Source organism: Amblyraja radiata, chromosome 28, assembly GCF_010909765.2.
Source record: "Amblyraja radiata isolate CabotCenter1 chromosome 28, sAmbRad1.1.pri, whole genome shotgun sequence".
NCBI lineage: Eukaryota > Metazoa > Chordata > Chondrichthyes > Rajiformes > Rajidae > Amblyraja > Amblyraja radiata.
The window spans coordinates 16,254,381-16,280,298 of NC_045983.1; the positions used below are offsets into that span (position 1 = coordinate 16,254,381).

Below are 25,918 nucleotides of genomic sequence, written 5' to 3' on the forward strand. Positions count from 1 at the left end.
TTGGAATCAGGCTAGGGAGGCACAGTGGTGCAGCGGTAGAGTTGCTGCCTTACAGTGGTGGAGACCCGGGTTTGATCCTGACTACGGGTGCTGTCTGTGTGGAGTTTGTATGTTCTCCCTGTGTCCGCAGTATTCTCTGGGTGCTCCGGTTTCCTCCCACATTCCAAAGATGTCCAGGTTTGTAGGTTAATTGGCTTCTGTAAATAGTCCCTAGTGTGTAGGATAGAACTAGTGTATGGGTGATTGCTGGTCGGCACTAACTTGGTGGGCCGAAGGGCCAGCTTCCACGCCGTATCCCACTAACCCAATAAGGGCATTCAATGTGATGGGCCTGACTAAGGGCACTGTGTAAACCAGCCCAAACTGAGGAACACAATATGTTAAGTATGGATCGATCACAATCAGTAAACAGTCCCAAGTGACAGTGAACAGCTAGCTCTTAATGGTGTGATTCCTCTGATTTTTAAGAGTTAATTCTCTTGGTATCAGCTAGAAAGCTATTCAAAAGAATTATGCATTGATTCAGGAGCTTCCCATCGTGAAATATTAATTGATGATAAAGAAGGCATGATTAAGATAACTCTTGCAAAATAGAATTCTGTGAGGTGTTTTTGGTATGTTCAGGCTGTAGGCAGAAGGTGCTGGGTACACACAGCCTATCGTAAACTCTATAGACAATGCGAACAGATGGCCGATAATATACATTGTAGAAAAATGGGCCCGGGGTGAAGAAATTCAGCAGTAGATTGTGGAGCAATACATTTTGTTGAGAACAGTGAAGAAGGCAGAATAAATTAAGGGGACCATTTTAAAGCAGAATCCAGGAGCAGGATTCTAGATTGTACACAAGTAAATGTTCGGATAGACTTGCATAGAGTGGATGTGGGAGAGTCTAGGGCTAGAGGTCATAGCCTCAGAATTAAAGGACGTTCCTTTCGGAAGGAGATGAGGAGGAATTTCTTTAGTCAGAGGGTGGAGAATCTGTGGAATTCTTTGCCAAAGAAGGCAGTGGAGGCCGCCAATAGATAATTTTAAGGCAGAGATAGATAGATTCTTGATTAGTGTGGGTCTCAGGGATTATGGGGAGAAGGGAGGAGAATAGGGTTAGCAGGGAGAGATAGATCAGCCATGATTGAATGGCGTAGTTTTATGGGCCAAATGGCCTAAACCTGCTATCACTTGTGACCTTATGATTTAAAATGCTGGAGTAATTCAACGGGTCAGACAGCATCTCTGGAGAAAAGGAGTCTGATGAAGGGTCTCGACCCGAAACATCACCTGTTCCTTTTCTCCAGATATGCTGCTTGACCTGCTGAGTTACTCCAGCATTTTGTGTCTATCTTCAGTGTAAACCAGCATCTGCAGTTCCTTCTTACGTTGTAAATGTCCGGATATTACAGGACAAACGAAGACTCTTAATTTGATGTTATATTTCCTCAGGATATAAAAGGAGGCCATTTCACAATCAGGCTAATTTAGCTCGATCCTAAACCCCCCAAAATTTTTCCGTTCCCGCACATTTGGATCAACATTTACCTTCATTCCAGGGGTAATTTGCAGTGGCCAATAAAAGCTCCAAACCGCAATCTTTAGGGTGTGGGAGGGAACTGGAACACCCAGGGCCTTCCGTGAACGCTGGTGTTTTGATGATCGTTTGTTTGTAAAACTGTCAACATAGGCAGTCTTTGATTGTGCTAATTTGCATATTTATATATATTTTTTTGAATAAAAGTATATGTATAATTTAAAAAAAACACAAGGGAAAACCATGAGTCATAGCAAGAAAGTTTAAACTCCAGGTACACCCAAGGTCACGGTTCAATGGTACATTATTGTCACGTAAACACTGCATTGCACGTACGAGTTGCGATATTTTGGCACCGTTTACAAAAAAGTCCAAAGTCCGGTCCACATGCTGGAGGTACTGGAGTCCCCCCCGATCCAGGTATGGTCCAGACTGCCTCTGTCGCCCGTGACCGCTATGTTTTCCAGGTCGCCTGCTTCAGCCAACATTGAAGGCCCTGGAGGCAGTACTAGAATCTTTGGGCAGTCCCCTACCAGCTCTCTCTCCTACCAGCTCACTCCTCTTATCCATCGTCACCAGCGGCGCCGTCTTCCTCAACTCTCTGCTCAACCTGGGTCACCGGAGCTGTGAGGCAACAACTCTACTAATTAAAATACAGTCACTATTGTAATATATATTAAATATACACTGTTCAATTTGCACGCAATTCTTCAGTGTAGTCATGTGATCTCATATCCACCTAATACTGAGGTGAGGACCTTGTATAATGTCCTATTCAAAAGTCGACACCGCTGTTGTAGTGCTTGCTTAGTACTGGATGGCACTGAAAAGTCAGCCTGGATTTCCATGCCTATGTGTCAGACACAAGATTTGAACTCACAACCTTATGACGCAGAGACAAGGATGCCACCAACTGAGTAGAGATAACTAGAATGATGGAAGGAATGAAAGACCTCAGTTGTAGATTTGGTAGAGGTTCTAACTCATGAAAGGCTTTAATGGCTAAATCAAAAGAACCAATTGGTGAAGGACCAGTGGGCAAGGGTTTAAGGTGGGTTTAAGGGCAAAGATCCTGAGTAACTTGGGAAGCCATTTGTATTCTCTGTATTGTGACCACAGCTGTGTGTAGTGTGACCACAGGGCGGCACAGTGGGCAGCGGTAGAGTTGCTGCCTCACAATGCCAAAGACCAGGTTCGATCTGACTACGGGTGCTGTCTGTAGCAATGTTACAAAATTTTGAGATTTTAAAAATCAAGTGCAATTTATCCCATCAGATAAAGCATACAAAGAAGTTTAATTTGACACCTAATTCACTTTCATATCTTCAGTATTAAAAAAGTTATGTCCATTTTCATACTCGGAAATTAGCATCTTGTTCCCTATTGCTTTTCCATTGACTTAACTCAAAAGCTGTGATCGAGAACATTTAAAAGCCCATAACATTCTTAAAAATTAAGAGAACTGAATGAAATTTTCAGTTATTATAGGTTGAAGCATTCTGAAACAAATATGAAACAATCTTACTTGGATGACCTGAAATTAAAGCGTATAATTAGTTAGTTACCTAATTGCAACTAATTACAAAATTCAATTACTAGATCTAAACATCTAACAATTTCTTAAGAAATGGGATAAGTCAGCTGTAAATTGGACAAAATCAGGACATTTTATTATTATTATCCAATTAATAGCTGACAATTATCCCATTCCTTAGCTTGCATCTGAGTAAAATTCATTTCAAAACGCATTTATGGTTTACGAAGATTTTGCAATTTTAATGATGGATTTTTCACTTTTAAAACTTTTTATATAACAAATGAATAAAGATAAAACATAATGCCTTACTTTTGCAGCGAGCAAACGCGATAATTCCCGATATTTTCTATCTTTATATCTCCACGGCCAATGTTTGCTAACCACTTCCGCTGTTTTTGCCCCTTCAGCTCCCTCTTGTATTTACCTTCGTTTATCTTTATCTTCTGGACTCTAAAGTAAGATAACTGTGTCTCACGGTCACCCCGACTGGCACAGTTATTTACAGCTCAAAAACGGGACGTTTTCGCGGTTTTTAACAGGTTTGAAAGGGCCGTTTTCAGCATCAATAACATGTACCGGAAGTGACGCTTGTACCCCAGTTGGATTTTGCGGTCACGTGGGTGAGGATCTATGATCCAGTGACCTTTCGTGAAATCACCCTATAGGGAGGTTGCATTGCAGTCGAGGTCACTACCCGTAACCCGTACTGTTGCCATGCAACGCCTTCTGGAGTACACGCGGTGAACGTCAGGTAAGCACTTATTATAATACACAAAAATGCTGGAGAAACTCAGCGGGTGCAGCAGCATCTATGGAGCGATGTCCCGATCCAGCATCTATTGTCCCGATGACCTTACATAAGCACTTACTATGGCTGCCAGTACAGACAGACTTGTTCTGTCCCAGCATCCGGACTCCACGCTGACTGGTTCCACACTCGCGGACCCCGGGCCGTCAATCCCCGCGGCCAGGGGTGGGGGAGGAGGTCGGGGTGCCAGTGCAGCGCCGTCAGTGACTCTGGGTGGGTGGAGGGACCAGACTGTCCCCAACTCTGCTTCTGCTGATGGCGATAATGCCGGGTTTTCGTCCCCGTGTGTCCGCTGCCCGGAGCCGCGGCTCCACCCGGCCCCGTGTGTGGGCGCTGCCGACCCACAGCCCATAACAGTGCGGCCGTGGCTGGACATCGCTGACCCCGGGAGGAGAGTGGGGGCTGTCCTGAGGGATGCGCTCCTTCAGCTGCCTACACCTTGGTGCTCGGCTTCAGAGCAAAGATACTAGAGCATTTAGTTCACAGCGCTCAGTCACCCATCACAATTATTTACAGCGCAAAACTTGACCATTTCGGCAGTTTTTACCAGGTATGAAAGTACGCATTTCGTGTGTTAACAGTGTATGCCGGAAGCTGCCATGTCCTCCAAAAGGATTGAGCTGCTCCGTGCGTCACGCCCTTTGTCACGATGACCTTACATGGTGGTGGTGGGGGGTCAGTAACATTCTCTACATTAGAATGGTGGGAGCATCTTCCCCTGAAGGATTACAGCAGTCAAGATGGTAGCCATTACCAAGAGGCGATATTTCACCCTGAAGACGGGTCCTGTCCGCCAGAGATGCTGCCCGACTCGTTGAGTTCCTCCGATATCTTGTGTTTCTTGGTCATCAATTGTGTTTCTTGTTGAAGATTCCAGCATCTGCAGCTCCTGTGTCTCTATTATTGTAGTTTGGAGTTTAGTTTAGAGATGCAGCGAGGAAACAGGCCCTTCAGCCCACTGAGTCTCTGCCAACCAACGATCACCCATATACTAGTTCCAGTCCACACTAGGGACAAATATTTACAGAAGCTAATTAACCTACAAACCCGGGAGGAAACCGGGGCACCCAGAGGAAATCCATGTGGTCACAGAAAGCACGTCCAAACTCCGTACAGACAGCACCCACGGTCAGGATTACAGCTGGGTCTCTGGCGCTGTGAGTCAGCAACTGTACTGATGACCGCTCCGTTTTATGATCTTTGCTCTAGTCTTTGATTGTGCTCGCCGGGTTGATTGCTTTCGTCGATACAAGGCAGACCACTTGAAGGTTGCAATCTGACTGCAAGCCAAACCATTCCCATTCTTGTCGGGACAGATCTGCCGCTGAGCGGGAGCTGAGAAGAAACGAAACCACTGGAGTGGAATATTTTTCGCTTAAGGAGTTCAGTAATTCGCACGGGTAATCGCAACAGTCGAAATCCAAAGGCGATCTATTTTTTCCCCTTTGATAATCGAAGGTTAGTGTTAATACAATTGCATTTTGATCCCAGAGAAACACAGAATGCTGGAGTAACTCAGCGGGACAGGCAGCTTCTCTGGAGAAGAGATTCGCTCCAGAAATGCTGCAGAGTCACTCCAGCATTGTGTGTCTAACTTCGGTGCAGTTCCTTCCGATGCATTTTGATCCTATTTAGGGTTATGTCCACGCGCCGTGATGGGCCCGGTTCAGGATCAGCGAAACTCCGCGAGAAACCGCTTTTCAAAGCTGGCGCCCAGACTCGCCTATTTCACTCTCTCCAGCGCTATTGCCTTTCCCCTTGTTTCATTCTGTCCTGGCTGCTCTTAGATGTGAGAGGCAGCGAGTGGAAACTCTCAGCAGGTTGTTGGGGCCGCTTGGCTGAGTGGCGGTGGGAAAGACAGGACAGTTTCAGGTCGCTGGGAATTGCTTCTGCCTGGATAGACAATTCCTTCACTGTCAGGTGGGACTCCAGGCAGACACTTCTCTTTGGAGTTTTGCCTGGTGTTTTAATGGAGAAGAGCAATTCAATGAAGGTACAAAAAAGTTGCAGATGCTGGTTTATAAAACAAAAAGGCATAAATTGCTGGAGTAACTCAAGTGGTTTGAAAACAGAATAATATTTTATTATTTTTAGTGTGGAGGTGCAAAATGGAAACAGGCCCTTCGGCCCACAAATCTGACCATCGATCATTTATTCACTAATTCTGTGTTACCTAATTTCTCATTCACTCCCTACATATTGGAGGCGACTCTTTTAGAGGCCAGTTTTAATCTAACTGCTTTTATTTATTTGATTGATTTCCATGTTCAAAGTTGGCGCTTTTTTCTTGGCAGAGATTAGGAGGATGGAGCTGGAAGTTAACTGAATAGCCCCACCTATCTGCATTTCACTCAACTTCATAACAGCAGATTCGCAAAGAAATCTGTTTTGATTAACACCTGATGTACGGCCTCAACACAAAACTCTAAGGAAGGGGGTCACAAACCGAAACGTTACTTATTCCTTTTCTTAGATGCTGCTTGACCTGCTGAATTACTCCAGCATTTTGTACCTATGTTTGGTGAAAACCAGCATCTGTAGTTCCTTTCTACTCAATGTTTGCCTCCACAGATGCTGCTAGACCTGCTGATTTCCTCCTACTATTTGGAGATTCCAGCATCTGCAACCTCTTGTGTCTCCTCTGTATTTTTTATTTTTCTCAAGTCATTACATTGTTCAGATCTATAGGGAGGTTTCACGGCAGTCGGGTCACGACCCATGACCCGTGCTGTTGCTACACTACGCCAAGTGGAGTACACGTGATGAACTGCAGATAAGCACTTACCATTGTTTCCAGCATAGCGGGCCCGTTAAAACCCGCCGAAATTGTCAATTTTTGTGCTGTAAATAATTATGGAAATCGGGATAAGCGTGAGAGACATTTAGCCTACTTCAGAATTTCAAAAGTGAGGAGAAATGACGGTAGATAGAAGCGAGAGCTGAAGGGACAACAACAGCCAAAGTGCTTGGCGAACATTGGCCGTTTGCTCACTGCATTTCATCAACTAAGGCATTATTTGTGTTTTTTCTTGATTCCTTTGGCATCTAAAAAGTTTCAGAAGTGATAAATCTGGCTGTAAAATTTTTTACTCGCCCATGGTTCTCAAGTGGGTTTTTACATACAAAAAGAAAACACATCTGAAGCAAAATTTACAGCTAGATTTATCACTTCTGAGACTTATTAGATACCAAAGGAATCAAGAAAAACCGCAAATAATGCCTTACTGTTGATGCAATGCAGTGAGCAAACGTGATAATTCCCAATATTTCCAATTCCGATATCTGCACGGCCAATGTTCGTCAAGCACTTTAGCTGTTGTTGTCCCTTCTTGCTTCTCTTTACCTTCATTTCGCTTCACTTTTGGAATTCTGAAGTTGGGTACATGTCTCTCACACTTACCCCAACTTCCACAATTTTTTTCAGCGCAAAAATTCAACATTTTGCCGTTTTTTAACAGGTAGGAAAGTACGCTCCTAGCGTATGTTTCTAGCTTAATAACATATACCGGAAGTTACGGATGTCCTCCAGATGGATTGAGCGGCTCCGTGCATCAAGCCCTATGACCCAGTGACCTTACGTGCAACCCCCCCCTATACCTAACTAAAGCTCTGGTCTTGTGCTCTTCTGGTTTGAGCGGTTTTTCAATTTGTGCAAAAACAGAATGCGATAGCGCTATGATTTTCGTCGGCTCACTCACCGTTCTCCCATGCTGTGATTGCAACAAGTTTCATTCCGATCAGTGGTGTGTTGTAAAAGTTAGCGAGGTTTAAAAAACGTGCATGCGCAGATCGATCTCCTCCTGCCATCAGAGCAGCGCAGATTGGTCTCCCCATCACTCCCCGGGACAGTCCGCCCCTTCCTGCACCATCACGTCTTTACTGGAGCTGAGTGACGCTGTGGGTGGTGGCCGAGGTCTCCAACCAGACACAATTTTTGGAGGGACCGGAAGTGGTACGGGATGTCGCCAAATGGAAAGCGGTGAATCTGATCCCGGCTGAGGAGAGCGTTCAACGCCCGCTGTGAGTCCCAAACGCACTGCCACGGTAACGCCCCACAGCTCCAGCCCCTTCCCCTCTGGTCCCCCTCGCTGGCTCCTGCCCCCTCCCCCGTGATACCCTGCCCTCTCCACCGTGATACCCTCCTCCCTCACATGGCTCTTCCCCTGTCTCCTGCCCCCCCCCCCCCCCCCCCCCCACACACACACACACACTTGTGTAGAGTAGATCGTCGAAACACCAGCTGGTTGAAGTTGAGAGGGTTAAGGCCCTCTGAGTGTGTTTGCCTCTGACTGAGGCAAAATACAACAGCTGGGGCGCGTTTAGAGGGTTCAACCACCCATGGGATTCGTGTTGAGGGTCAAATCCCCCGCTGGTTCACATTTAGAGCGTACAAGTGCTCGTTGGTTGCATTTTGAGGTTCACAAGGCCATTGGGTTTGTATTTAGACGGTACCAACTCCTGCCGGGTAATGTTTAGAGGGTGTGGGACGGGCCAAACCTCTCTGAACGCCGTGGGAAACGACCAGAGAGTCCCAGAGATCACTTGACCGAACTGATGCAACACTGGGGTGGTGGAGGGGAGGGGGGAGGGGGAGGGTAAGGAGACCCAGTGGAGAGACTGGGGTGGGGAGGGAGAGAGGGGTCGCAGACTCTCATTACACACTGATACACCCCTCACTCTCCCTCCCTCTCTCCCACCCTCCCTCTATCCCTCCACCCTTTTTCCCTCCCCCTCGCTACCCCCTCCTTCCCTATTCACTGTAAAAACTGATACACTGTCTCCCCTGACTCTCTCCCCCCCCTTTACATCCCTCTCTCTGCCTCCCTCACTTCCTCATTCCCTCCCTCTCCCTGTCTCCCTCTCCCCTCTACCCGTCCCTCTCTCCCACCCTCTCTCCCTCCCTTCTTCTCTCTTCGTCGCTCCCTCCCTCCTGCTCTCTCCCACCCTCTCTCTCCCTCCCGCACCTCATTTTGTATGAAACCTTGAAACTTTTGAAATAGAGTTCAGAAGAAAATGAAAGCAGTGTGAAATTTCAGTTGCTAATGCCACTTTTTAAAATCCAGCAGATTTTCATTTGATTCTTTTCCCTATTTAAATTTGGCGCGTTTTTTCTTGGCTGATGTTGTGGGAAATGACGGAATAGCGCCATCTGTCAGCATTTACTAAATATAATATTTCAGAACAGCAGATTCTTGAAAGATCCATTTTACTTTTGTCAACTCATTTATGTTTGGAAGCCAATTGGCATGAAATCAGAAGCAGACTTTTCATGAATCATCTTCGATGCGCCAATCAATTGTAATACTGTCAATTTTTAAATCATAGTACAACTATAATTATGGTGATGAAGAGAAATCTCATTGTCATGGGTTTATAAGCCAAATGGAAGGAATTTAATGTTTAATACCTGTAAATTAACGGCCATTTAAATCAGCTTGCGAGTGGGTTTTTCTGGAACGCGACCATTTGGAATGTTGTGGTTGCGGTGATTTAGTCCCCCATATCTGCAGCAAAAACACTGCCGGTTCGTTCGGGGAAAATAATCACCGTTTCGCAACTTAAAATATGAATTAAATGCATCTTAAGAAACACTTTTATACATAAAAATAAACTACTTTCTTTTACCTGTCCCCTACGTAAAATCCGGCCCCGTTGTCGGCGTTGACGGCTTCAGAAGTTGATTTTAAAATCACTCCAGCGATTAACTTGTCGGGCGAATTTTTGTTAGAAACACACAGAACGGCCGTCGGAACGATTCTTTAGCAAACGCTTGCACTCCAACAAAATATAATCCAGGACCAAGTCAGAGAAAACCGCGTGTGTACCCCGCCCCTCCCTCAAACGCACCAAAATCGCGCACACGGCCAGTGGCAGAATTGCAGCGCCGCTGAAGGTAAGTATTGTAACATACCTACTTGTGTATCTGTAAACTGTATGGCTTGATTTTAATGCATTGTCTTTCCGCTTGCTGGTCAGAACGCAACAAAGGCTTTTCACTACCTCCGCACACGTGGCCAGAAGCTAAACTGAAATTGAAACTTCTATTCCAATGCTTTTAAAATCCAAATACCATGATTCCTTTAAACTCAACTGTTTCATTATTTGTTATACCACTGTGTGAAAGATACATCTTCTAGATGCGCTGGGACGCATCCTCAGTGATGTGACCTGGGGTCATCAGGTCTCATAACATCAGACACCCTCGCCCAGGCGACTCAGCCAGGGTTGATCAAGCCCCGACTTGCGTCCCAGCAGCAACCGCCCACAGATCAGCCCTCTTAATCCAAAGCCACCTAGTGGCTTTCTCTGCGGCTTCGCTTGCGGATGGAATGGCCCTCTTCTTTGCCAGCCCCGTACTGCCCAACTGGCTGAGAGCTTTGCAGAGTGAGCATCCTGCAAAGCCTCTACAGCCCACCTCTATGAGCTCATAGTATGTCTTCCAGCTGCTGTCCTGGCACATCGCCACCAGTTCCTGGTACTTTGCGCATTTCCTCTCATTAGCCTCTTCAATACACTCTTCCCAGGGCACTGTCAGCTCCAGAATGATCAGCTGTTTTGTCACTTTGGAGGTGATGATCATGTCTGGCCGGAGTGATGTTGCTGTGATGTGCTGTGGAAATTTCAGCTGTTTGCCCAGATCGACGTGTAGCTGCCAGTCAGTGGCTGTGCAGAGGAGGCCCGTCCTTGTTTTTGGTTGTGGTCGAGGCTTCTCTCCAGCTTTGACAAAAGTAATTGATTTCTTTGGGGCGTGGTGGTTTTTGCTGTTACCGATGGCATTGGCTATGCTCTCAGTAACCACCTTGAGCATCTGGACATGGTGCCACTGATAGCGACCTTTCCTAAGGGACTTTGGGCAGCTGCTGAGGAGATGTTCTAATGATCCTCTTCCAGAGCAAAGTGGGCAGGAAGGTTTTCACGCTATTGCCCCAGACGTAGAGGTTTGCTGGGCTTGGTAGGGCATCGTAGACAGCTTGGACAAGGAACCGGACACGCTGGAAGTCTGCGTGCATGATGTCTGACCAGGTAATCCTTCGCTGCGGTATGCTCTTCCACCTTGTCCACGCTCCCTGCTGCCTGAGCCCCACCGTCCTGCTCACAAGCTCTTCCTCCACACCTGCTCGGACCTCTTCCTGGATTAGATGGTGTCTCTCCTTGACCCGGGCCTTGCCAAGTATCCCAAACCCGCTCTGCCGGTTGCCATGACTCCCACCAATGCCTTTTGCCTTAGGCGTGACTCTGCCACCTCCACTGAATAATATCCAAAAAGGGTGAATTGAATGTGTGTTTGTATAATAGGAATAATGTTCGATAGTTTGGGAATTCTGACACCACCAGACTGCTAGATTATCGGAACTTTACTGCATCATATTTGCAACCAGTACTTGAAACTAGTTGGCACCTCTTTAATCACAATGCAAAGTGCTTGCTAATTTGTGCCGAGACTAGTCAAAATTTGTACTGGACAAGAATCATCAATGACTAATAATGAGAGAAAGCACACACATTTAATGCATTGGTTTTGAGATCACGTAGCTCCATCAATTGCATGTTGTTTTTGCTGTTCATTGGCATTAACAGCAATAGTCCTATATGTCAAAGATAAACACAATGCTCGGGTAACTCAGCGGGTCATGCAGCATCACTGGAGAAAAAGAATAGGTGATGTTTTGGGCAAGACTTTGTCGGAGAAAGAAAAACTTCTTCAAAGTAGGCATACCTTGAGATTTCACAGTGGAACAGATAAATGGCACAATGGGCTAAGTGTTCGGCTGGCAACCGGAAGGTAGCTGGTTCGAATCCCGCTTGGAGTGCATACTGTCGTTGTGTCCTTAGGCAAGACACTTCACCCACCTTTGCCTGTGTGTGTGGATGTAATTATGTGAAGCACTTTGGGGTCAATGCAAGTTGACTAAAAATCTGCTATATAAATAAAGAAATTTAAAAAATGGAATAAAAATGAACTGCAGATACCGGCAGCATCTAAGTCCTATATGTTAGCTTCACTAGGTTGCTGCCTCATTTACAGATACAGCAGGTGCTTCTTTTGTCCTGCCCTTTGTACTGAGGACACGCTCCATTGTGTGACACTACAAACACGCAAGATGACTTGGGTGCAGAACAGATCCACCAGCTGACAATAGATGGTCCACGAGGCACAGCCGAAGCAGAAATGTAAACTACCATGATCTGTAACCTCATGTCTTGGCATATCGCTCACTCAACCAGTGCCACCAAATTGGAGATTAACCCTGATTTATCAAGGCATGCAGAGTGTGCTAAACACCAAGAAACAATATACAATAAGAAACTAATTGACATCACAATCTGCAGGCCTGATTAAAAATCTGTGGTTATGTCAGATCTAGTAAATGGTGGTGGAAAATTAAACAATTACCGGAGAACATCCCCAGCCTCGGGGATGGAGTGGCCCAGATGGTGAGCAGTGAAGAGAAAACTGAGCGTTCATGACCCTGTTCACCCACGTGCTAAATAAATGCTTTGTCCTGAGATTCCCACTGTATGTTTCACACACATCGTGTGACATGGACACATATGGAGTGAGACCTTTAACCACAATAGGACGTTGGATATTGCTGTTGAGTTTCCATCTGATTATTATCTATGTTTTGTTTTATTCCAGGATGGCTCTTGAGAACATTCGACTGATGGAGACCCCGTATCCGGACCTGGTGCTGGATGCAGGCACTGTAGACTTTGGGGAAACGCATAGGAATAACATGAAAAATAACTCCTTGAAAAAGGCGCAGTGCAGAAAGATAGTTATATCAGTATGTGCGCTTTTAAATTCTGGTGGTGGAATCGTTCATGCGAAAGTGGGGAATAAAGATTACAACCAGAAAAAAGATGCAATTGGATTAGATATAGAACAAAAAGTTTACGATTTGGTAATAGATCCATCATTCGTTGAATTCACGCAGCAAGGTAGCACCATGATGATTTTTGTGCAGTCGTGGTCCAATAGCATTAATGAAGGAAGGAATTTGCCGCGGTTGTGTTCTATAGCAACTAAAGTTTACCGTAGGACAGGCACTCAGTGTATTCAATTAAGACCCCTTCAAGTGGAGGATTTATTTAGAAAAAAATCCACTCCATCCCGAAGTAGTGATGAAGAAGATTCAGGTTCTAGTAATGGCCCAGCAGCAAAAAGGCCTTGTTCAATCCCTAACTGTGGGAATACTGAGTCACCTTTTGATATGTTAGATCAAAAAGAATTTCAATATGGTGAGGTTTTTCATTTCGGTGAGTCTGCACACATTGAATTTAAAGATTTTTCAAGGGAAAATACCTCAGAAAGGATAAAGGAAGCAATTCCATTAATAATGTCTTCCTTTGCAAATGCAAATGGTGGGTTTATATTTGTAGGTGTCACTGATTCGAGGGAAGTTGTTGGATGTAGGCTTGAAGAACCTGATAGTTTTATCTCAAACATCAAAAGAAAACTAAAGATGGTGCATAATTGTTCCTCTCCAAGGGACATTGATTACAGACTTAATGTTGCCAGTGTTATGAAGGGATCAGAAGTGGTTGGCTCTTTGATAATGTTATATGTGAAGCAGTTCTGCTGTGTAGTGTTTGCTGACAATCCTGACAGCTGGACCGTGGACGATGACCTCGTTAAGAGAATGGAATATACTAAATGGGCTAAGATGTTGTTGGCTAAAGATCGTGGTAAGTGCCTGTTGTCTAAAATCTTTTGAAGTTCATCCCACAGAGTGGAAATATTCTACTGTAATGTTAAATTCTCTGGATTGCTGGTGAGATATGATTTTGAACATTTTATCTTTCCTGCAGAGATTGGAAAACTCTGTATGAATTTTAAGAATGAATTAAATGTGACTGCATCACCACCGAGGTGTAAGCCTGTGTTTTCAGTTGGAGGGGATGACTCTGTGGACAAGCTGGTACAAAGGTTCTACAAAGGTTTGAAGCAACAGTGACTTTCTTTCATTATTTCAATTGTGCTTTATTGTCACGTGCAAAACACAGTGAAATTATTTTTGAGTCGCCAGGTTAGCACCATTTCCAAAGTCTTGTCCGCATGCTTGGTCTTTGTCTGGGTTGTTCAGCGAACCGATGTCTCTAACCTAGGCTGGCCACTTTTGTTACCCGGGGGCACCTCCTGCAGCCGACTTTGAAAGCGTGTAAGGTAAGTCCCCGGTCTCTCTCCGACTGGCCCTCGCTCCTCGTGATCGTCATCGCTGGCTCCCTCTTCTTCAGTTCTCTAATCTCTGAAGGATGAGCAGGGCCAGACTCAGCAGCTTCCCCGCTACAGGCTGCGGCCGTTGGGTCTTTCTGTGGGTTCCCAGTTCTGCGGCGGACGAGCCAGGCGTGTCTTTTACTTGCCATTCTGATGAAGGAAGCCCCCCCTCTCAGATCCCCTCTTGAGCTCTTGCCCCTTACTGGAAATCTACTTCACTGAGTTTTATCTGCCTCTGAAAACATTTCCTGCTGTCTATCCCTATCTCTACATCTCATAATTTTGTGTCGCTCTTCTGATTCTTCTTAAACTCCAGGGAAAACAGACCTCGCCTTTCCAGTCTCTTCTCATACTGAAATACTCTAGTCCAGGCAATTTCTTGGTGAAACTCCACTGCATCCTCTCTCACATCCTACCTATAGTGTAATGACATAACTGCACATACAGTATTTTATGCTGATGTCTGAACAGCATTTTATGAAGTTGGACCATAACCACCCTGCTCTTGTATTCAGTACCATGACTGATAATAACAAAATAGAGAGAGTAGTCAACAAAATAGCGAGAGTACAGAGGAGATTTACTGGAATGTTGCCTGGGTTTCAGCAACTAAGTTACAGAGAAAGGTTGAACAAGTTAGGGCTTTATTCTTTGGAGCGCAGAAGGTTAAGGGGGGACTTGATAGAGGTTTTTAAAATGATGAGAAGGATAGACAGAGTTGACGTGGAAAAGCTTTTCCCACTGAGAGTAGGGAAGATTCAAACAAGGGGACATGACTTGAGAATTAAGGGACTGAAGTTTAGGGGTAACATGAGGGGGAACTTCTTTACTCAGAGAGTGGTAGCTGTGTGGAATGAGCTTCCAGTGAAGGTGGTGGAGGCAGGTTCGTTTTTATCATTTAAAAATAAATTGGATAGTTATATGGATGGGAAAGGAATGGAGGGTTATGGTCTGAGCGCAGGTATATGGGACTAGGGGAGATTATGTGTTCAGCACGGACTAGAAGGGTCGAGATGGCCTGTTTCCGTGCTGTAATTGTTATATGGTTATATGATGAAGGCCAGTATCCCCATATGCCCTTTTAACCACGTCATTTACCGCAATGTTGCCAACAAGGATGATTGGACTTTTTCATCAAAAAACTTCTGTCCCTCAATATTCCCTGTACCTCAACCACTCATGGTGTATGTCCTAGCCTCATTTGTATTCCAAAAATACATCACCTCACAATTAGGAACAAACTCCACCTGCCCATTTCTCAACCCAATTCACTGACATCAATATCTTCTTCTGGCCCAAGACTATCCTGTACACTATCAACAACTTCACAAATGTTTGTGTCATTTGCAAACTTATTGATCATGTCGCTACATTCACATCCAAATTATTTACATACATCACTGCTAGTCACAGGTATTCAATCACAAAAACAACCCTATACATCACCCTCTGTCTTCTATTCCAAACCATTTGGGATCCAATTTACCAACTTGCCCTGGATCCAATGGGCACTAATCTTTTGGAACAGTCACCCTTGCAGGGTTTTGTGGAATTCCTTACTGAAGTCCATGTAAACCACATCTACTTAGCTTTATCTATCAATACATGTTAGCTACTCAAAAATTAAATCAGATTGGTTAGACAGGATCTGTCCTTGACAAAGCCATGCTGGTACCTTTGATCAGCCCCTGCCTATCCAGGTGATCAATAATCCTCTCATTTAATGACAATCCATCTTCCCCATCCCTGATATTAGGCTCATGGGTCTATAGTTAACAAGCTTTTCCCTGATGCGCTTCTAAACAATAGGAACCACATTTGCCATCCTTCAGCCATGTTGTACCTCACAAAGACAATTTAAATAATCTCATCCAGAGTCCCAGCAATGTCTTGCTTGCTTCCCATTGCAGCTTGAGATGGTGCTCATCTAGTCATTTAAGCCTGCCAAGGCATCAAGTACCTCCTCTTTGTTTGTGGAGGCTTGCACTAGAATTTCTCCTTCCCAATGTCTGAACCATCCAACTACAAAGTCTGCTCTGTGAACACCAACAAAAATAATTCATTTTAATCCTCACCTAGATGTTCTGGCTTCCCAATGGATCCTACTCTTTCCTGGTTATTTTTTGCCGCTGCCATTTGGTGAACCTGTTTGGCTCCCTAATTTTCTTAATTTAGATTAGACATGCAGAGATACAGTGCGGAAACAGGCCTTTCGGCCCACCGTGTCCGCACCGCCCCCCGCACACTAAAACTTTCCTACACACACTCGAGATAATTTACAATTTTACCAATCCAATTAACCTACAAACCTGTGCATCTTTGGAGTGTGGGAGGAAACCAGAGCTCCCGGAGAAAATCCACGCAGGTCAAGGAGAACGTACAAATATCATATAGACAGCACCCGTTGTCAGAATGGAACCCGGGTCTCTGGCACTGTAAGGCAGCAATCTAGATTTAGATTCAGATTTGCTTTAACCATGTCTGCCGCTGCCATTCCGTGACCCCAATATGCCTTCCTAATTTTCTCCCGACACTTTTTATATCTTTAATGCATTTCCCTGTGTTTACTTCTCTACATCTGCTATATGCTTCCTTTTTTCTCTTTATCCACACCTGGCAATCCAAGGTTCCCTGTACCTGACAGCCTTGCCTTTTATCCAGGAAGGTACATATTGGTCCTGAACTCTCGCTATTTCACTGAATGCTTGCCATTGTGCAGATGTAGACTTACCCGTAAGTGGATGCTCCCAGTGTTACCTTAACCCAGTAAGTTGCAACTGATAATGCAACTAAATAGGCGAGTGAAGGGACAGCATATCTCTTTAGTAATGAGATGTTACTTAATGAGACTAAGAAAGAGAGGTTCAATTGAATAGGAACATGTCCAAACAGAAGATAGACACAAAGTGCTGGAGTAACTCAGCGGGTCAGGCAACATCTGTGGAGAGAAGGACTGGGTCATGTTTCGGGTTGAGAACGTACTTCAGACTGCTGTCCATACGGATACTGAAAGATAAACAGAGAGAGGAAAAAATGGGATTACTTCATGAAAGAAAATACATTTAATATTTGACATTTTTCTCAATAGTATTTCACTAGAGTGAAGGAATGATATCACACTAGTTTGTTCATTTTTGTGTCTAAGTTTTTTGGTCATTAATAAATATGTTATTAAAATGGAGTAACTTTCTTTGGCAGATTTACTGGGCACTCGTGAATGTTCAGGATGGTGATGAAACTTTGGGAGGTTGGCAGTGAGCTGTCTTTTCCATGAAGCAAAACATGTGGCAATTTGCAAAGCTCAAGTTACCTCAACCAATGACTTAGTTAGAGCAAGTTCTAATGCTATTTAGTATCTTCATCATCAGCATAATGCAGTTTTCACTCTATAATTTTCAGATGACTGTAAATCCTTTTGTGGAATTAAAACATTTCCAGACACAGTCCATAAGGAACTATTTCGTGGTCATCCAGGTTTGGAACACCTGCTCCCTGGAATGAAACCTGGAGGAAGAAAGGGGGTTCTGATATTCTCCAGAAGCTGGGCTGTTGATATAAACTTACCAAAGCACAATGGTGTAATATGTGATGCCCTGCTCCTGGCCACGGGTGGAGCTCCACTGCTCTATACTATTGTCAGAGAAGAAGATGATGCAATAATTGAGTATTCACGAAACACAGCCATGTCCATCAAACAAAAGCTGGTGAATGTGGGTGGATATACAGGAAAACTCTGTGTCATTCCTAAAATCCTTCACTATGTAGACCCTGAAATGGCTAAACATGGTAATGCAAGCAGTCAGCAGCAGACTGAGAATGTGTTACAAGTTCGGTACCCACCAAGTTATGAAGACTTAACAGAAGATAACATCACAAAATTGCTGAAAGCAGTCACCATTGTCCTACTTCAATTCACGTCTGTCCTAAGTGATAAGATTGGCAGTGAATTTCTCAATCTACTATCATTCCAGCAATTTCAGATCCTTCATTCAAAACACGACATTGAGAAATGTAAAAAACTGTTTATACATGGTCTTCCTGGAACTGGGAAAACAGTTATGGCTGAACATCTCGTCAGAAGAATTATCAACACCTTCCACTGTACAAGAGATGAAGTTCTTTACATTTGTGAAAATAGTCCATTGCAGATATTTATGAGGTAATATCTGCATTTCTACCATTGCAAGTTCTAGCATTTATTTGGAGTATAGTGTGGAGTTCTGGTCGCCCCATTAGCGAAAATATGTGGAGGTATGGAGAGGGTGCTAATCTGAGAAAAGCCACCCAATCTGAGGAAAGACATTCTTGGCATAGAGGGACTACAGAGAAGGTTCACCAGACTGATTCCTGGGATGGCAGGACTTTCATATGAAGAAAGACTGGATAGACTCGACTTGTACTCGCTGGAATTTAGAAGATTGAGGGGGGATCTTATAGAAACTTAAGGGGTTGGACAGGCTAGATGCAGGAAGTTTATTCCCGATGTTGGGGAAGTCCAGAACAAGGGGTCACAGTTTAAGGATAAGGGGGAAGTCGTTTAGGACCGAGATGAGAAAATCAAGTTTTACACAGAGAGTAGTGAATCTGTGGAATTCTCTGCCACAGAAGGTAGTTGAGGCCAGTTCATTGGCTATATTTAAGAAGGAGTTAGATCTTGACCTTGTGGATAAAGGGATCAGGGGGTATGGAGAGAAGGCAGGTACAGGATACTGAGTTGGATGATCAGCCATGATCATATTGAATGGCGTTGCAGGCTCGAAGGGTTGAATGGCCTACTCCTGCAGCTATTTTCTATGTTTCTATGTGCAGAGGAGGTTTACCAGAATGCTGCCCGGATTAGAGTGTTTCAGCTATTGGCAAAGGTTGGATAGACTTTGGTTTCTCAGGAAAGTCAGAGGTTGAGGGGAGACTTGATAGAAATATGTTAAATTATGAGAGGCATAGATACGGTAGACAATGTGAACCTTTTCCCCAGGTGGAAATGCCCAACATTACAGGGCGCAGCTATAAGGTGAAAGATTAATGGAGATGTGCGGGGCAAGTATTTTTTACATTGAGAATGATTACGGACTGAACACCTCGCTCAGAGCCCCCCTCCGCCGCATGTGTGCCGAGGATTTTTCCCGTCGATGAAACATGACAGAGATATTAATGTTTTTACAAAATTCCCCATTCTCTCTGCTGCCCCTGCTGGAGGGAGGGGGAGGGACTATAAAACCAGGAAGTGGTGTGCCTCAATCAGTCTCTGCAAGTGGTGTGCCTCAATCAGTCTCTGCAAGTGATGTGCCTCAATCAGAGCTCTGAATAACACTGAACAAATGGATCCACAGCTGTGAGTGCCCATAATGTGGTTTGAAAATGAAAATATGGTCCGTTTGAGGGGAAAAAGCACTGCCTGCAAATGGTTGTTTGGGTTGAAGTAAAAAGGCACCCTCTTTCTCTCTCTCTCTCTCCCCCCCCCCCTCCTCTCTCCCCCCCCCCTCCTCTCTCATTCCCCCTCCTCTCTCCCCCCCTCTCTCTCTCTCTCTCCTCCCCCCCTCCTCTCTCCCCCCCCTCCTCTCTCCCCCCCCTCCTCTCCCTCCCCTCCTCTCTCCCCCCCTCCTCTCCCTCCCTCCTCTTCCCCACCCCATCTCCTCTTCCCTCTCCTCTCTCCCCCCCTTACCTCTCCTCTCCCCCCCTCCCTCTCTTCTCTCCCCTCTCCTCCCCCCCTCTCCTCTTCCCCACCCCTCTCCTCTCTCCCCCCCTTACCTCTACTCTCCCCCCCTCCCTCCCCTCTCCTCTCCCCCCCTCTCCTCTCCCCCCTCTCCCCTCCCCCCTCGTCTCCCCCCCTCTCCTCCCCCCTCTCCTCCCCATCACTCTCCTCCCCATGACTCTCACCCTCTCTCTCTCCTCCCCCACCTTTCCCCCCTCACCCACCCTCCCTCTTCTCCTCTCCACCCCCCTTCCCTCTTGCCCCTCTCTGTCTCTCTCTCTGTCTTTGCCCCTTCTCTCTCTGCCCTCACTCTCTAACCCCGCCCCCCCTCCCTCGCTAGATGTGACTGCAAGTTGGGGGCTATGCGTCAGTATAGGGTGGTTATGGGGTAAAAGGAGCAAATTAATAATATTAATATAATATCAAGGGGGGTAATTAGCGTGAGTGCGGGGGGGGGGGGGAGGGGGGGATAGTTAGTGTGTGTGACGCTGCATGCCGCCTCCCCCCCCCCCCACAACCGCACGTTGGGGGAACAGACCCAACGGGTCTCCACTTGGTCTAGTATATTACTAAAAGTCTGATCTTGACCGCTTTTGGCCCACTGTGCTGCGATTTGCGTGAGAACGCCGCGACATATGGCCGTCATTTTTGGCCACCTCGCTCAGAGCCCCCCTCAACCTTCCGTGACCGGAGGATTTTTCCCATCGATGAAAAATCAGAGAGATATTAATGTTTTTAAAAAATTCGCCATTCTCTCTGCTGCCTCCACTGGCGGCAGGGGGGGGAGGGACTATTAAACCCAGAAGTGTAGTCCCTCACTCTCTGCCAGACCCAGGAAGCGAGAGGGTCATGGCTCTCTGAGCTGCGAATAACACTGAACACATCTACCCCACAGTGAGTCCCTCGATGCGACTGTAAAGTGGCTGCTGCCCAATTGTTTGCCTCGCCTTTTTTAAAAGTTTGTGTTCACAAAATGAATTTTGGTTGTCGGGTGGCTGCAGCCCAATTGTTTGCCTCGCCTTTTTTAAAAGTTTGTGTTCACAAAATTAATTATGGTTGGCGGGTGGCTGCAGCCAAATTGTTTGCCTTGGCTTGGCTTTTAACATCATTGCAATAGTTGGCTACCAGCCGAAGAATCCATTCGTCCCACAATGTCTATACTAGCCCTATGGAAACCAGTACCGTTCGGCCCGCAACACCCACACTAGCGCAACAGAAAGCCCCCCCCCCCCCCCTGGCGAGCAATATTGGAATTGGTGGAGAGGTGGAATATTGCGTTGGTGACCAGCCCTCCCGTGTGATGCTGGGACCCAATGGGTCCCACTTAGTCTAGTAACTCCCTAAACTCTTCCTACCCATGTATCTGTCAAAATGTTTTTTTTAAGTTGGAAGTGTACCTGCTTCTAAAGAGTCCTCTGGCAGCCCATTCCAGATATAGACCACCTTCTGAGTAAAAAAGGTTGTCCCTAAGGTTCCTCTTAAATCTTTCTCCTCTCTAGTTTTAGAATCCTATTTTATCCATGCCCTTCATTACATTGTACACCTCAATATGTTTGCTCCTCAGCCTCCTATGCTCCAAAGAGAAAGTCTCAGCCTATCTAACCTTCCCTGCAACTCAAGCCCAGGTAACATCTTGGTGAATCTCTTCTGTACTTTTTCCAACTTGAAGACATAGTTCTGATAGCTGGATGACTGGAACTACACACAACCCAAGTGTAGCTTCACCAATAACTTGTACACAACATCATTTTGTACTGCTATTTCTACTTTTGTACTCAATGACCTTCCCAATGGAGGCAAGCATGCCAAAGGCTTTCTTCACCACCCTGTCCATTTAATTCTCCACTTTCAGGGAACCATGTACTCCCAGGTTGTATGATATATGTCTTTTATCCATTTTGCCCTGAGTCTATTGTGAGAGTCATTCTTTAGATGTGTTTCTTGCAAAAACATTATATCTGAATTCAGTGATTTCAAACGAGCCAGTACTTTGCCTCAGCCCTCGGGCTCTTCCTCCTCCTTTTTCCTTTCTTCTCCCCGCCACCCCCCATCAGTCTGAAGAAGGGTTTTGGCCCGTAACGTTACCTATTTCCTTTGCTCCATAGATGCTGCTGCACCCGCTGAGTTTCTCCAGCATTTTTATGTACCTTCGATTTTCCAGCATCTGCAGTTCCTTCTTAAACAGTACTTTGCCTCTTTTGACTGGGTTGTTTACTCCGCTAGTATTCGAACTTGTGAATTTCAAACCTTTTTTCGTGTCAGTCTCATTACTTACGTTTCTTTGCATAATGCCCCTTTCCCACTTAGGAAACCTGAACGGAAACCTCTGGAGACTTTGCGCCCCACCCAAGGTTTCCGTGCGGTTCCCGGAGATTTTTGTCTGTCTCCCTACCTGCAACCTCCGGGAACCGCATGGAAACCTTGGGTGGGCGCAAAGTCTCCAGAGGTTTCTGTTCAGGTTTCCTAAGTGGGACAGGGGCATTATTGTGTATCATATGGGGTGTCTTTATCTACAAGAGTTCGGTCTTCCTGAATAGATCTGTCTTTGACTGATTTTCTCAGTGTTTTCTGCATTAGAACTAGTAACATACCTAACAACAATAACAAAATATAATATCTCTAGCCATTACCAAAATAGTTATGGTGCGAGTTCCCTATGGGAACTATCAATTTAGATTTAATAATGCTCATCAGTCTGGTCTTTATCTTGGCCTCCTCTACCTTGTTATGTTCATAATCAACCTTGTAGGCTGAAATGTTTTTGTTTAATCCTTTACTTCTGGATGTTCAAATAAACTATACGATGTAGTCCAACAGAACCTGACAACTAATTTGTACAGAACAAGGATCAGGAAGCAGTAATGCGATGACGATCAGTTAGTCAATTTGTGGCGGACAAATGTTGGCCAGGACTCCAGAGAGAACTCCCTTGTCCTTTGAGTTTGCCTCATGACACATGGGCCCTGGCTTCACATCTCATCCAAAAGATGTTGCAACTGCTGTGGAGTATCACTTTACTTTGTTGTTCAGGTTTCTGGAGTTGAATCGACAAACTGAGATGAGACAAAGTCACAGCTGGCAAGCTTTCCATTGCAGTCCTGCTAGAACATCTGCACAAGTGTTAAACTATGTGTCCAGATGCATGAAGACTTTCACCATTTATTGCTTCTGAAATTGTATTTATGACGCAGATCATGTTTTTTTAATAATATTTTATTGAATTTTTAATAATATTTTATTGCATTTTGATTTTAGCCGAAGATTGAAATGTATGTGTGTTACAAGGAAAACGTTTATGAAAGATGAGTTTCCAAATGTGAAACATATCGTCGTTGATGAGGCGCAAAACTTCCGTAATAAAGATGGTGCCTGGTATAATAAGGCTCAGGCTCTCAGAACAAACAAAGAAACGCATCCTAATGGACCAGGAGTCTTCTGGATTTTCGTGGATAATTTCCAAACTTCCCACATTTTTCCGACTGGATTACCCACAATTGATGATCAGGATCCGAAAGAGGAGTTGACTATAGTGGTTCGGAATGCAAAGAAAATACACAATGTTGTCCTTGAACATGTCAATAAGACTTTAAAATCTAGGATAGAAGGATCTAGATTTCTGGAAAAGCTAGCTCAAAGTACCATATGCAATCACTCATTTGCTGGGGAGGCTGAAATAAATAATGAAATGACACAAATGGAGATTGTTAACCACATAGCAGAGCAAATACAATCGTACATTAAAGAAGGCTATGCACCTGAAGATATAGCCATCCTGTGCAGTAATAACAATGAATGTGAAAATTACCATGATTTACTACATGTAAAGCTTGAACAACAAATTGTAAAAGCAGAGAATATACTGGAAAATGCTATTGTCCTAGATAGTTTGCGCCGATTTTCAGGCCTAGAGAGGACAATTGTATTTGCCATCAACCCTGTACCTCATTCATCACAGAGCGTACTAACTTCTAACATTGTGGTCTGTGTGGCATCGCGAGCAAGGACAAAACTTCATATATTTTATGAAGTTCCCTTTTGGCTCTATGCAAAATAATTAAATCTGAAGTTGCATTTAAAGGGGTGGGATAATTATTGATGATACAACAAGCCAATTCTTAACATTTAACATGGGGGTGGCAGTACAGGGTGGGTGTTGCTTCAAAGAGTGCAGTTTCTAACAGAATGCAAAAGTTTTGACTTTTTTTAAGAGATAAGAGCTGTTTTTTGGTATTTTAATTAAGGCAGGATTAAATTAATAAACGGCTGCACTTGAACGGAGTGTAGATTAGGACAGTGCTAAGTCCCTGAATGAGAAGGCAGTGCTGTACTCTGACATTTATAGTTTAAACCGGAAAACAAATGTTTCTTAGAGTTAATAGACAATTTATTTACGTTGTGGGGGATGGCTGAAACCTACAGTTTCTGCAGCATGTGGTTATTCAGGACACCACAAGTCCTGTGGACAATGTCTGCATAAAGTGCTTTCAGCTGCATGAACTTGACATTAGGATTCTGAAGCTTGAGAAATAGCTGAAGTTGCTGCAGGGTCAGGGATGCCAGGAGTTTTCTCTGTTGTATACTCCAGTAACTGGCTATCTCATAGCCTCCGCATTTGAAAGACAGGAAACTTGGGAATATTGAGGGTGTGTATTTTTCTTCATCCAGTGGTGAATGACGATTATTTGAAAGAGGTAGGCTGCAACATTCAGTAGAACCGTTGATAGAGGACTTCCCGCAGAGATACAGAGAAGGGTAGAAATGTAATGGCCCTGGAGGATAGCATCGTCAGGGGTTCAGAGCAGTTTTCTCTAACTATCTGTGTATTTCATGCCTGACGGGATGCCTCCCTGGTGACAGGACACACTGAATGGTAGGGCTCTGGGTAGTGTTGTGGAGCAGAGGGATTTAGGAATGGAGGTGCATAGCTCCCTGAAGGTGGAATTGCAGGTAGATCGGTTGGCTTTTGGCACATTGGCCTTCATCAGTAAAATAGATTATTACTATCTATCCCTCTCATAATTTCTATATCTATGTCACATCATTCCCATTAACCTTCCCCAGTCCAGGGAAGCAACCCCATCCTATCCTTTATAATTGAACTGCAATTCAGATAACATCCAGGTAAATCTCTTCCGCACCTTCTCCAGCGCACTCAATTCGAACTACAGTGTGTTGACCAGAACTGAATTCACTACTTCAGATGTGGTCTAACCAATGCCTTATGAAGATGTTACATGATGTCAATGTTCTTTTATTCTCTGCCATGGCTGATGAAGGCAAGGGACACACCATAGTCACCACCCTAAATATCTGTGTTGCCACTTTTTGGGATCTATGAACATGTACCTCAAAGTTTATTTACCAACATTTCTTAGTGTGCAACCATTGACTGTATAAGTCCTGACCTTGTTTAGCTTCCCAAATGCAAAACCTTGGGAAGACTCTTTACATTAAAATTTCCAACACTCCGCCCAGCTAATCAATATCAAGCTGTAGCCTTAGACAATCCACCTCCAATGTTAGTCAAATTAGATTTTGCGTTACTGTTAGTTATTTTTAGAATAAAGGACAAAGTAGGAGAGAACTTTCAGATACCTGGTCAGAAGGCAGCTTTCTTGACAAACATGTAACACCAAAATAAAAATGGGGGAGCAAGGACATGCCCAGTTACTACAGGTCGTTCGGTTAATCCTGATGGCAACAAAGTTCTTAGAAACTAGTCAAAGTTAAAATTAAACACCCAGCAAATTTGTTAATGAAGAGACATCACTGATTGTTAAAGGCAAATATTTCTTGTCTAATCTGATTACATTTCTTTGAAACATAGAACAGTTGAGCTCATGAACAATGTCTGTGGAAAATAATGCCAGTAGGTAATAGGGAAAGTTGATGAAGGAGAATAGCCGATGCCATTTACATAGATTTTCAGGAGACACGAGAAAGTACATCCAAAGGCCAGACTGTGTTTTGGAATTAAAAGACCAGTAACTGCAAACACAGGAGATTAGCTGAAGGCAGGAGGTTGTTTATCAGACTGGAGGATGGTAGATGTTCCCAGGAGTTCCTGCCATAACCATTGCTTTTATATATCTGTATATAGCAATCATGTTTATGCAGCGAGCAGGTGTGATCTAGCG

General features: G+C 44.6%; 2 protein-coding genes across 2 annotated transcripts; both read left to right on the forward strand.

The window, feature by feature from the left end:
* Positions 1–5,189: 5,189 nt before the first annotated feature.
* Positions 5,190–18,095, forward strand: LOC116989162 (schlafen family member 13-like). The gene is made up of 5 exons (XM_033046387.1): positions 5,190–5,328; positions 12,512–13,560; positions 13,684–13,812; positions 17,489–18,016; positions 18,061–18,095. The coding sequence occupies exons 2-5, from the start codon at positions 12,513–12,515 to the stop codon at positions 18,093–18,095; spliced, it is 1,740 nt and encodes a 579-aa protein (XP_032902278.1). The 5' UTR covers positions 5,190–5,328; position 12,512.
* On the forward strand, positions 18,008–24,234 carry LOC116989196 (schlafen family member 11-like). The gene is made up of 2 exons (XM_033046430.1): positions 18,008–18,248; positions 23,037–24,234. Exons 1-2 carry the CDS (start codon positions 18,148–18,150, stop codon positions 23,833–23,835), a joined length of 900 nt encoding a protein of 299 aa, XP_032902321.1. The 5' UTR covers positions 18,008–18,147; the 3' UTR covers positions 23,836–24,234.
* The last annotated feature ends 1,684 nt before the right edge of the window (positions 24,235–25,918 follow it).

Coding starts and splice junctions, on each gene's coding strand:
- LOC116989196 (XM_033046430.1), top strand. CDS start 18,148: ATGGCTGAACATCTCGTCAGAAGAATTATCAACACCTTCCACTGTACA. Junction 18,249..23,036: donor CCATTGCAGATATTTATGAG/GTAATATCTGCA, acceptor TTTTGATTTTAG/CCGAAGATTGAAATGTATGT.
- LOC116989162 (XM_033046387.1), top strand. CDS start 12,513: ATGGCTCTTGAGAACATTCGACTGATGGAGACCCCGTATCCGGACCTG. Junction 13,813..17,488: donor GGTACAAAGGTTCTACAAAG/GTTTGAAGCAAC, acceptor TATAATTTTCAG/ATGACTGTAAATCCTTTTGT. Junction 18,017..18,060: donor TCAATTCACGTCTGTCCTAA/GTGATAAGATTG, acceptor CTATCATTCCAG/CAATTTCAGATCCTTCATTC.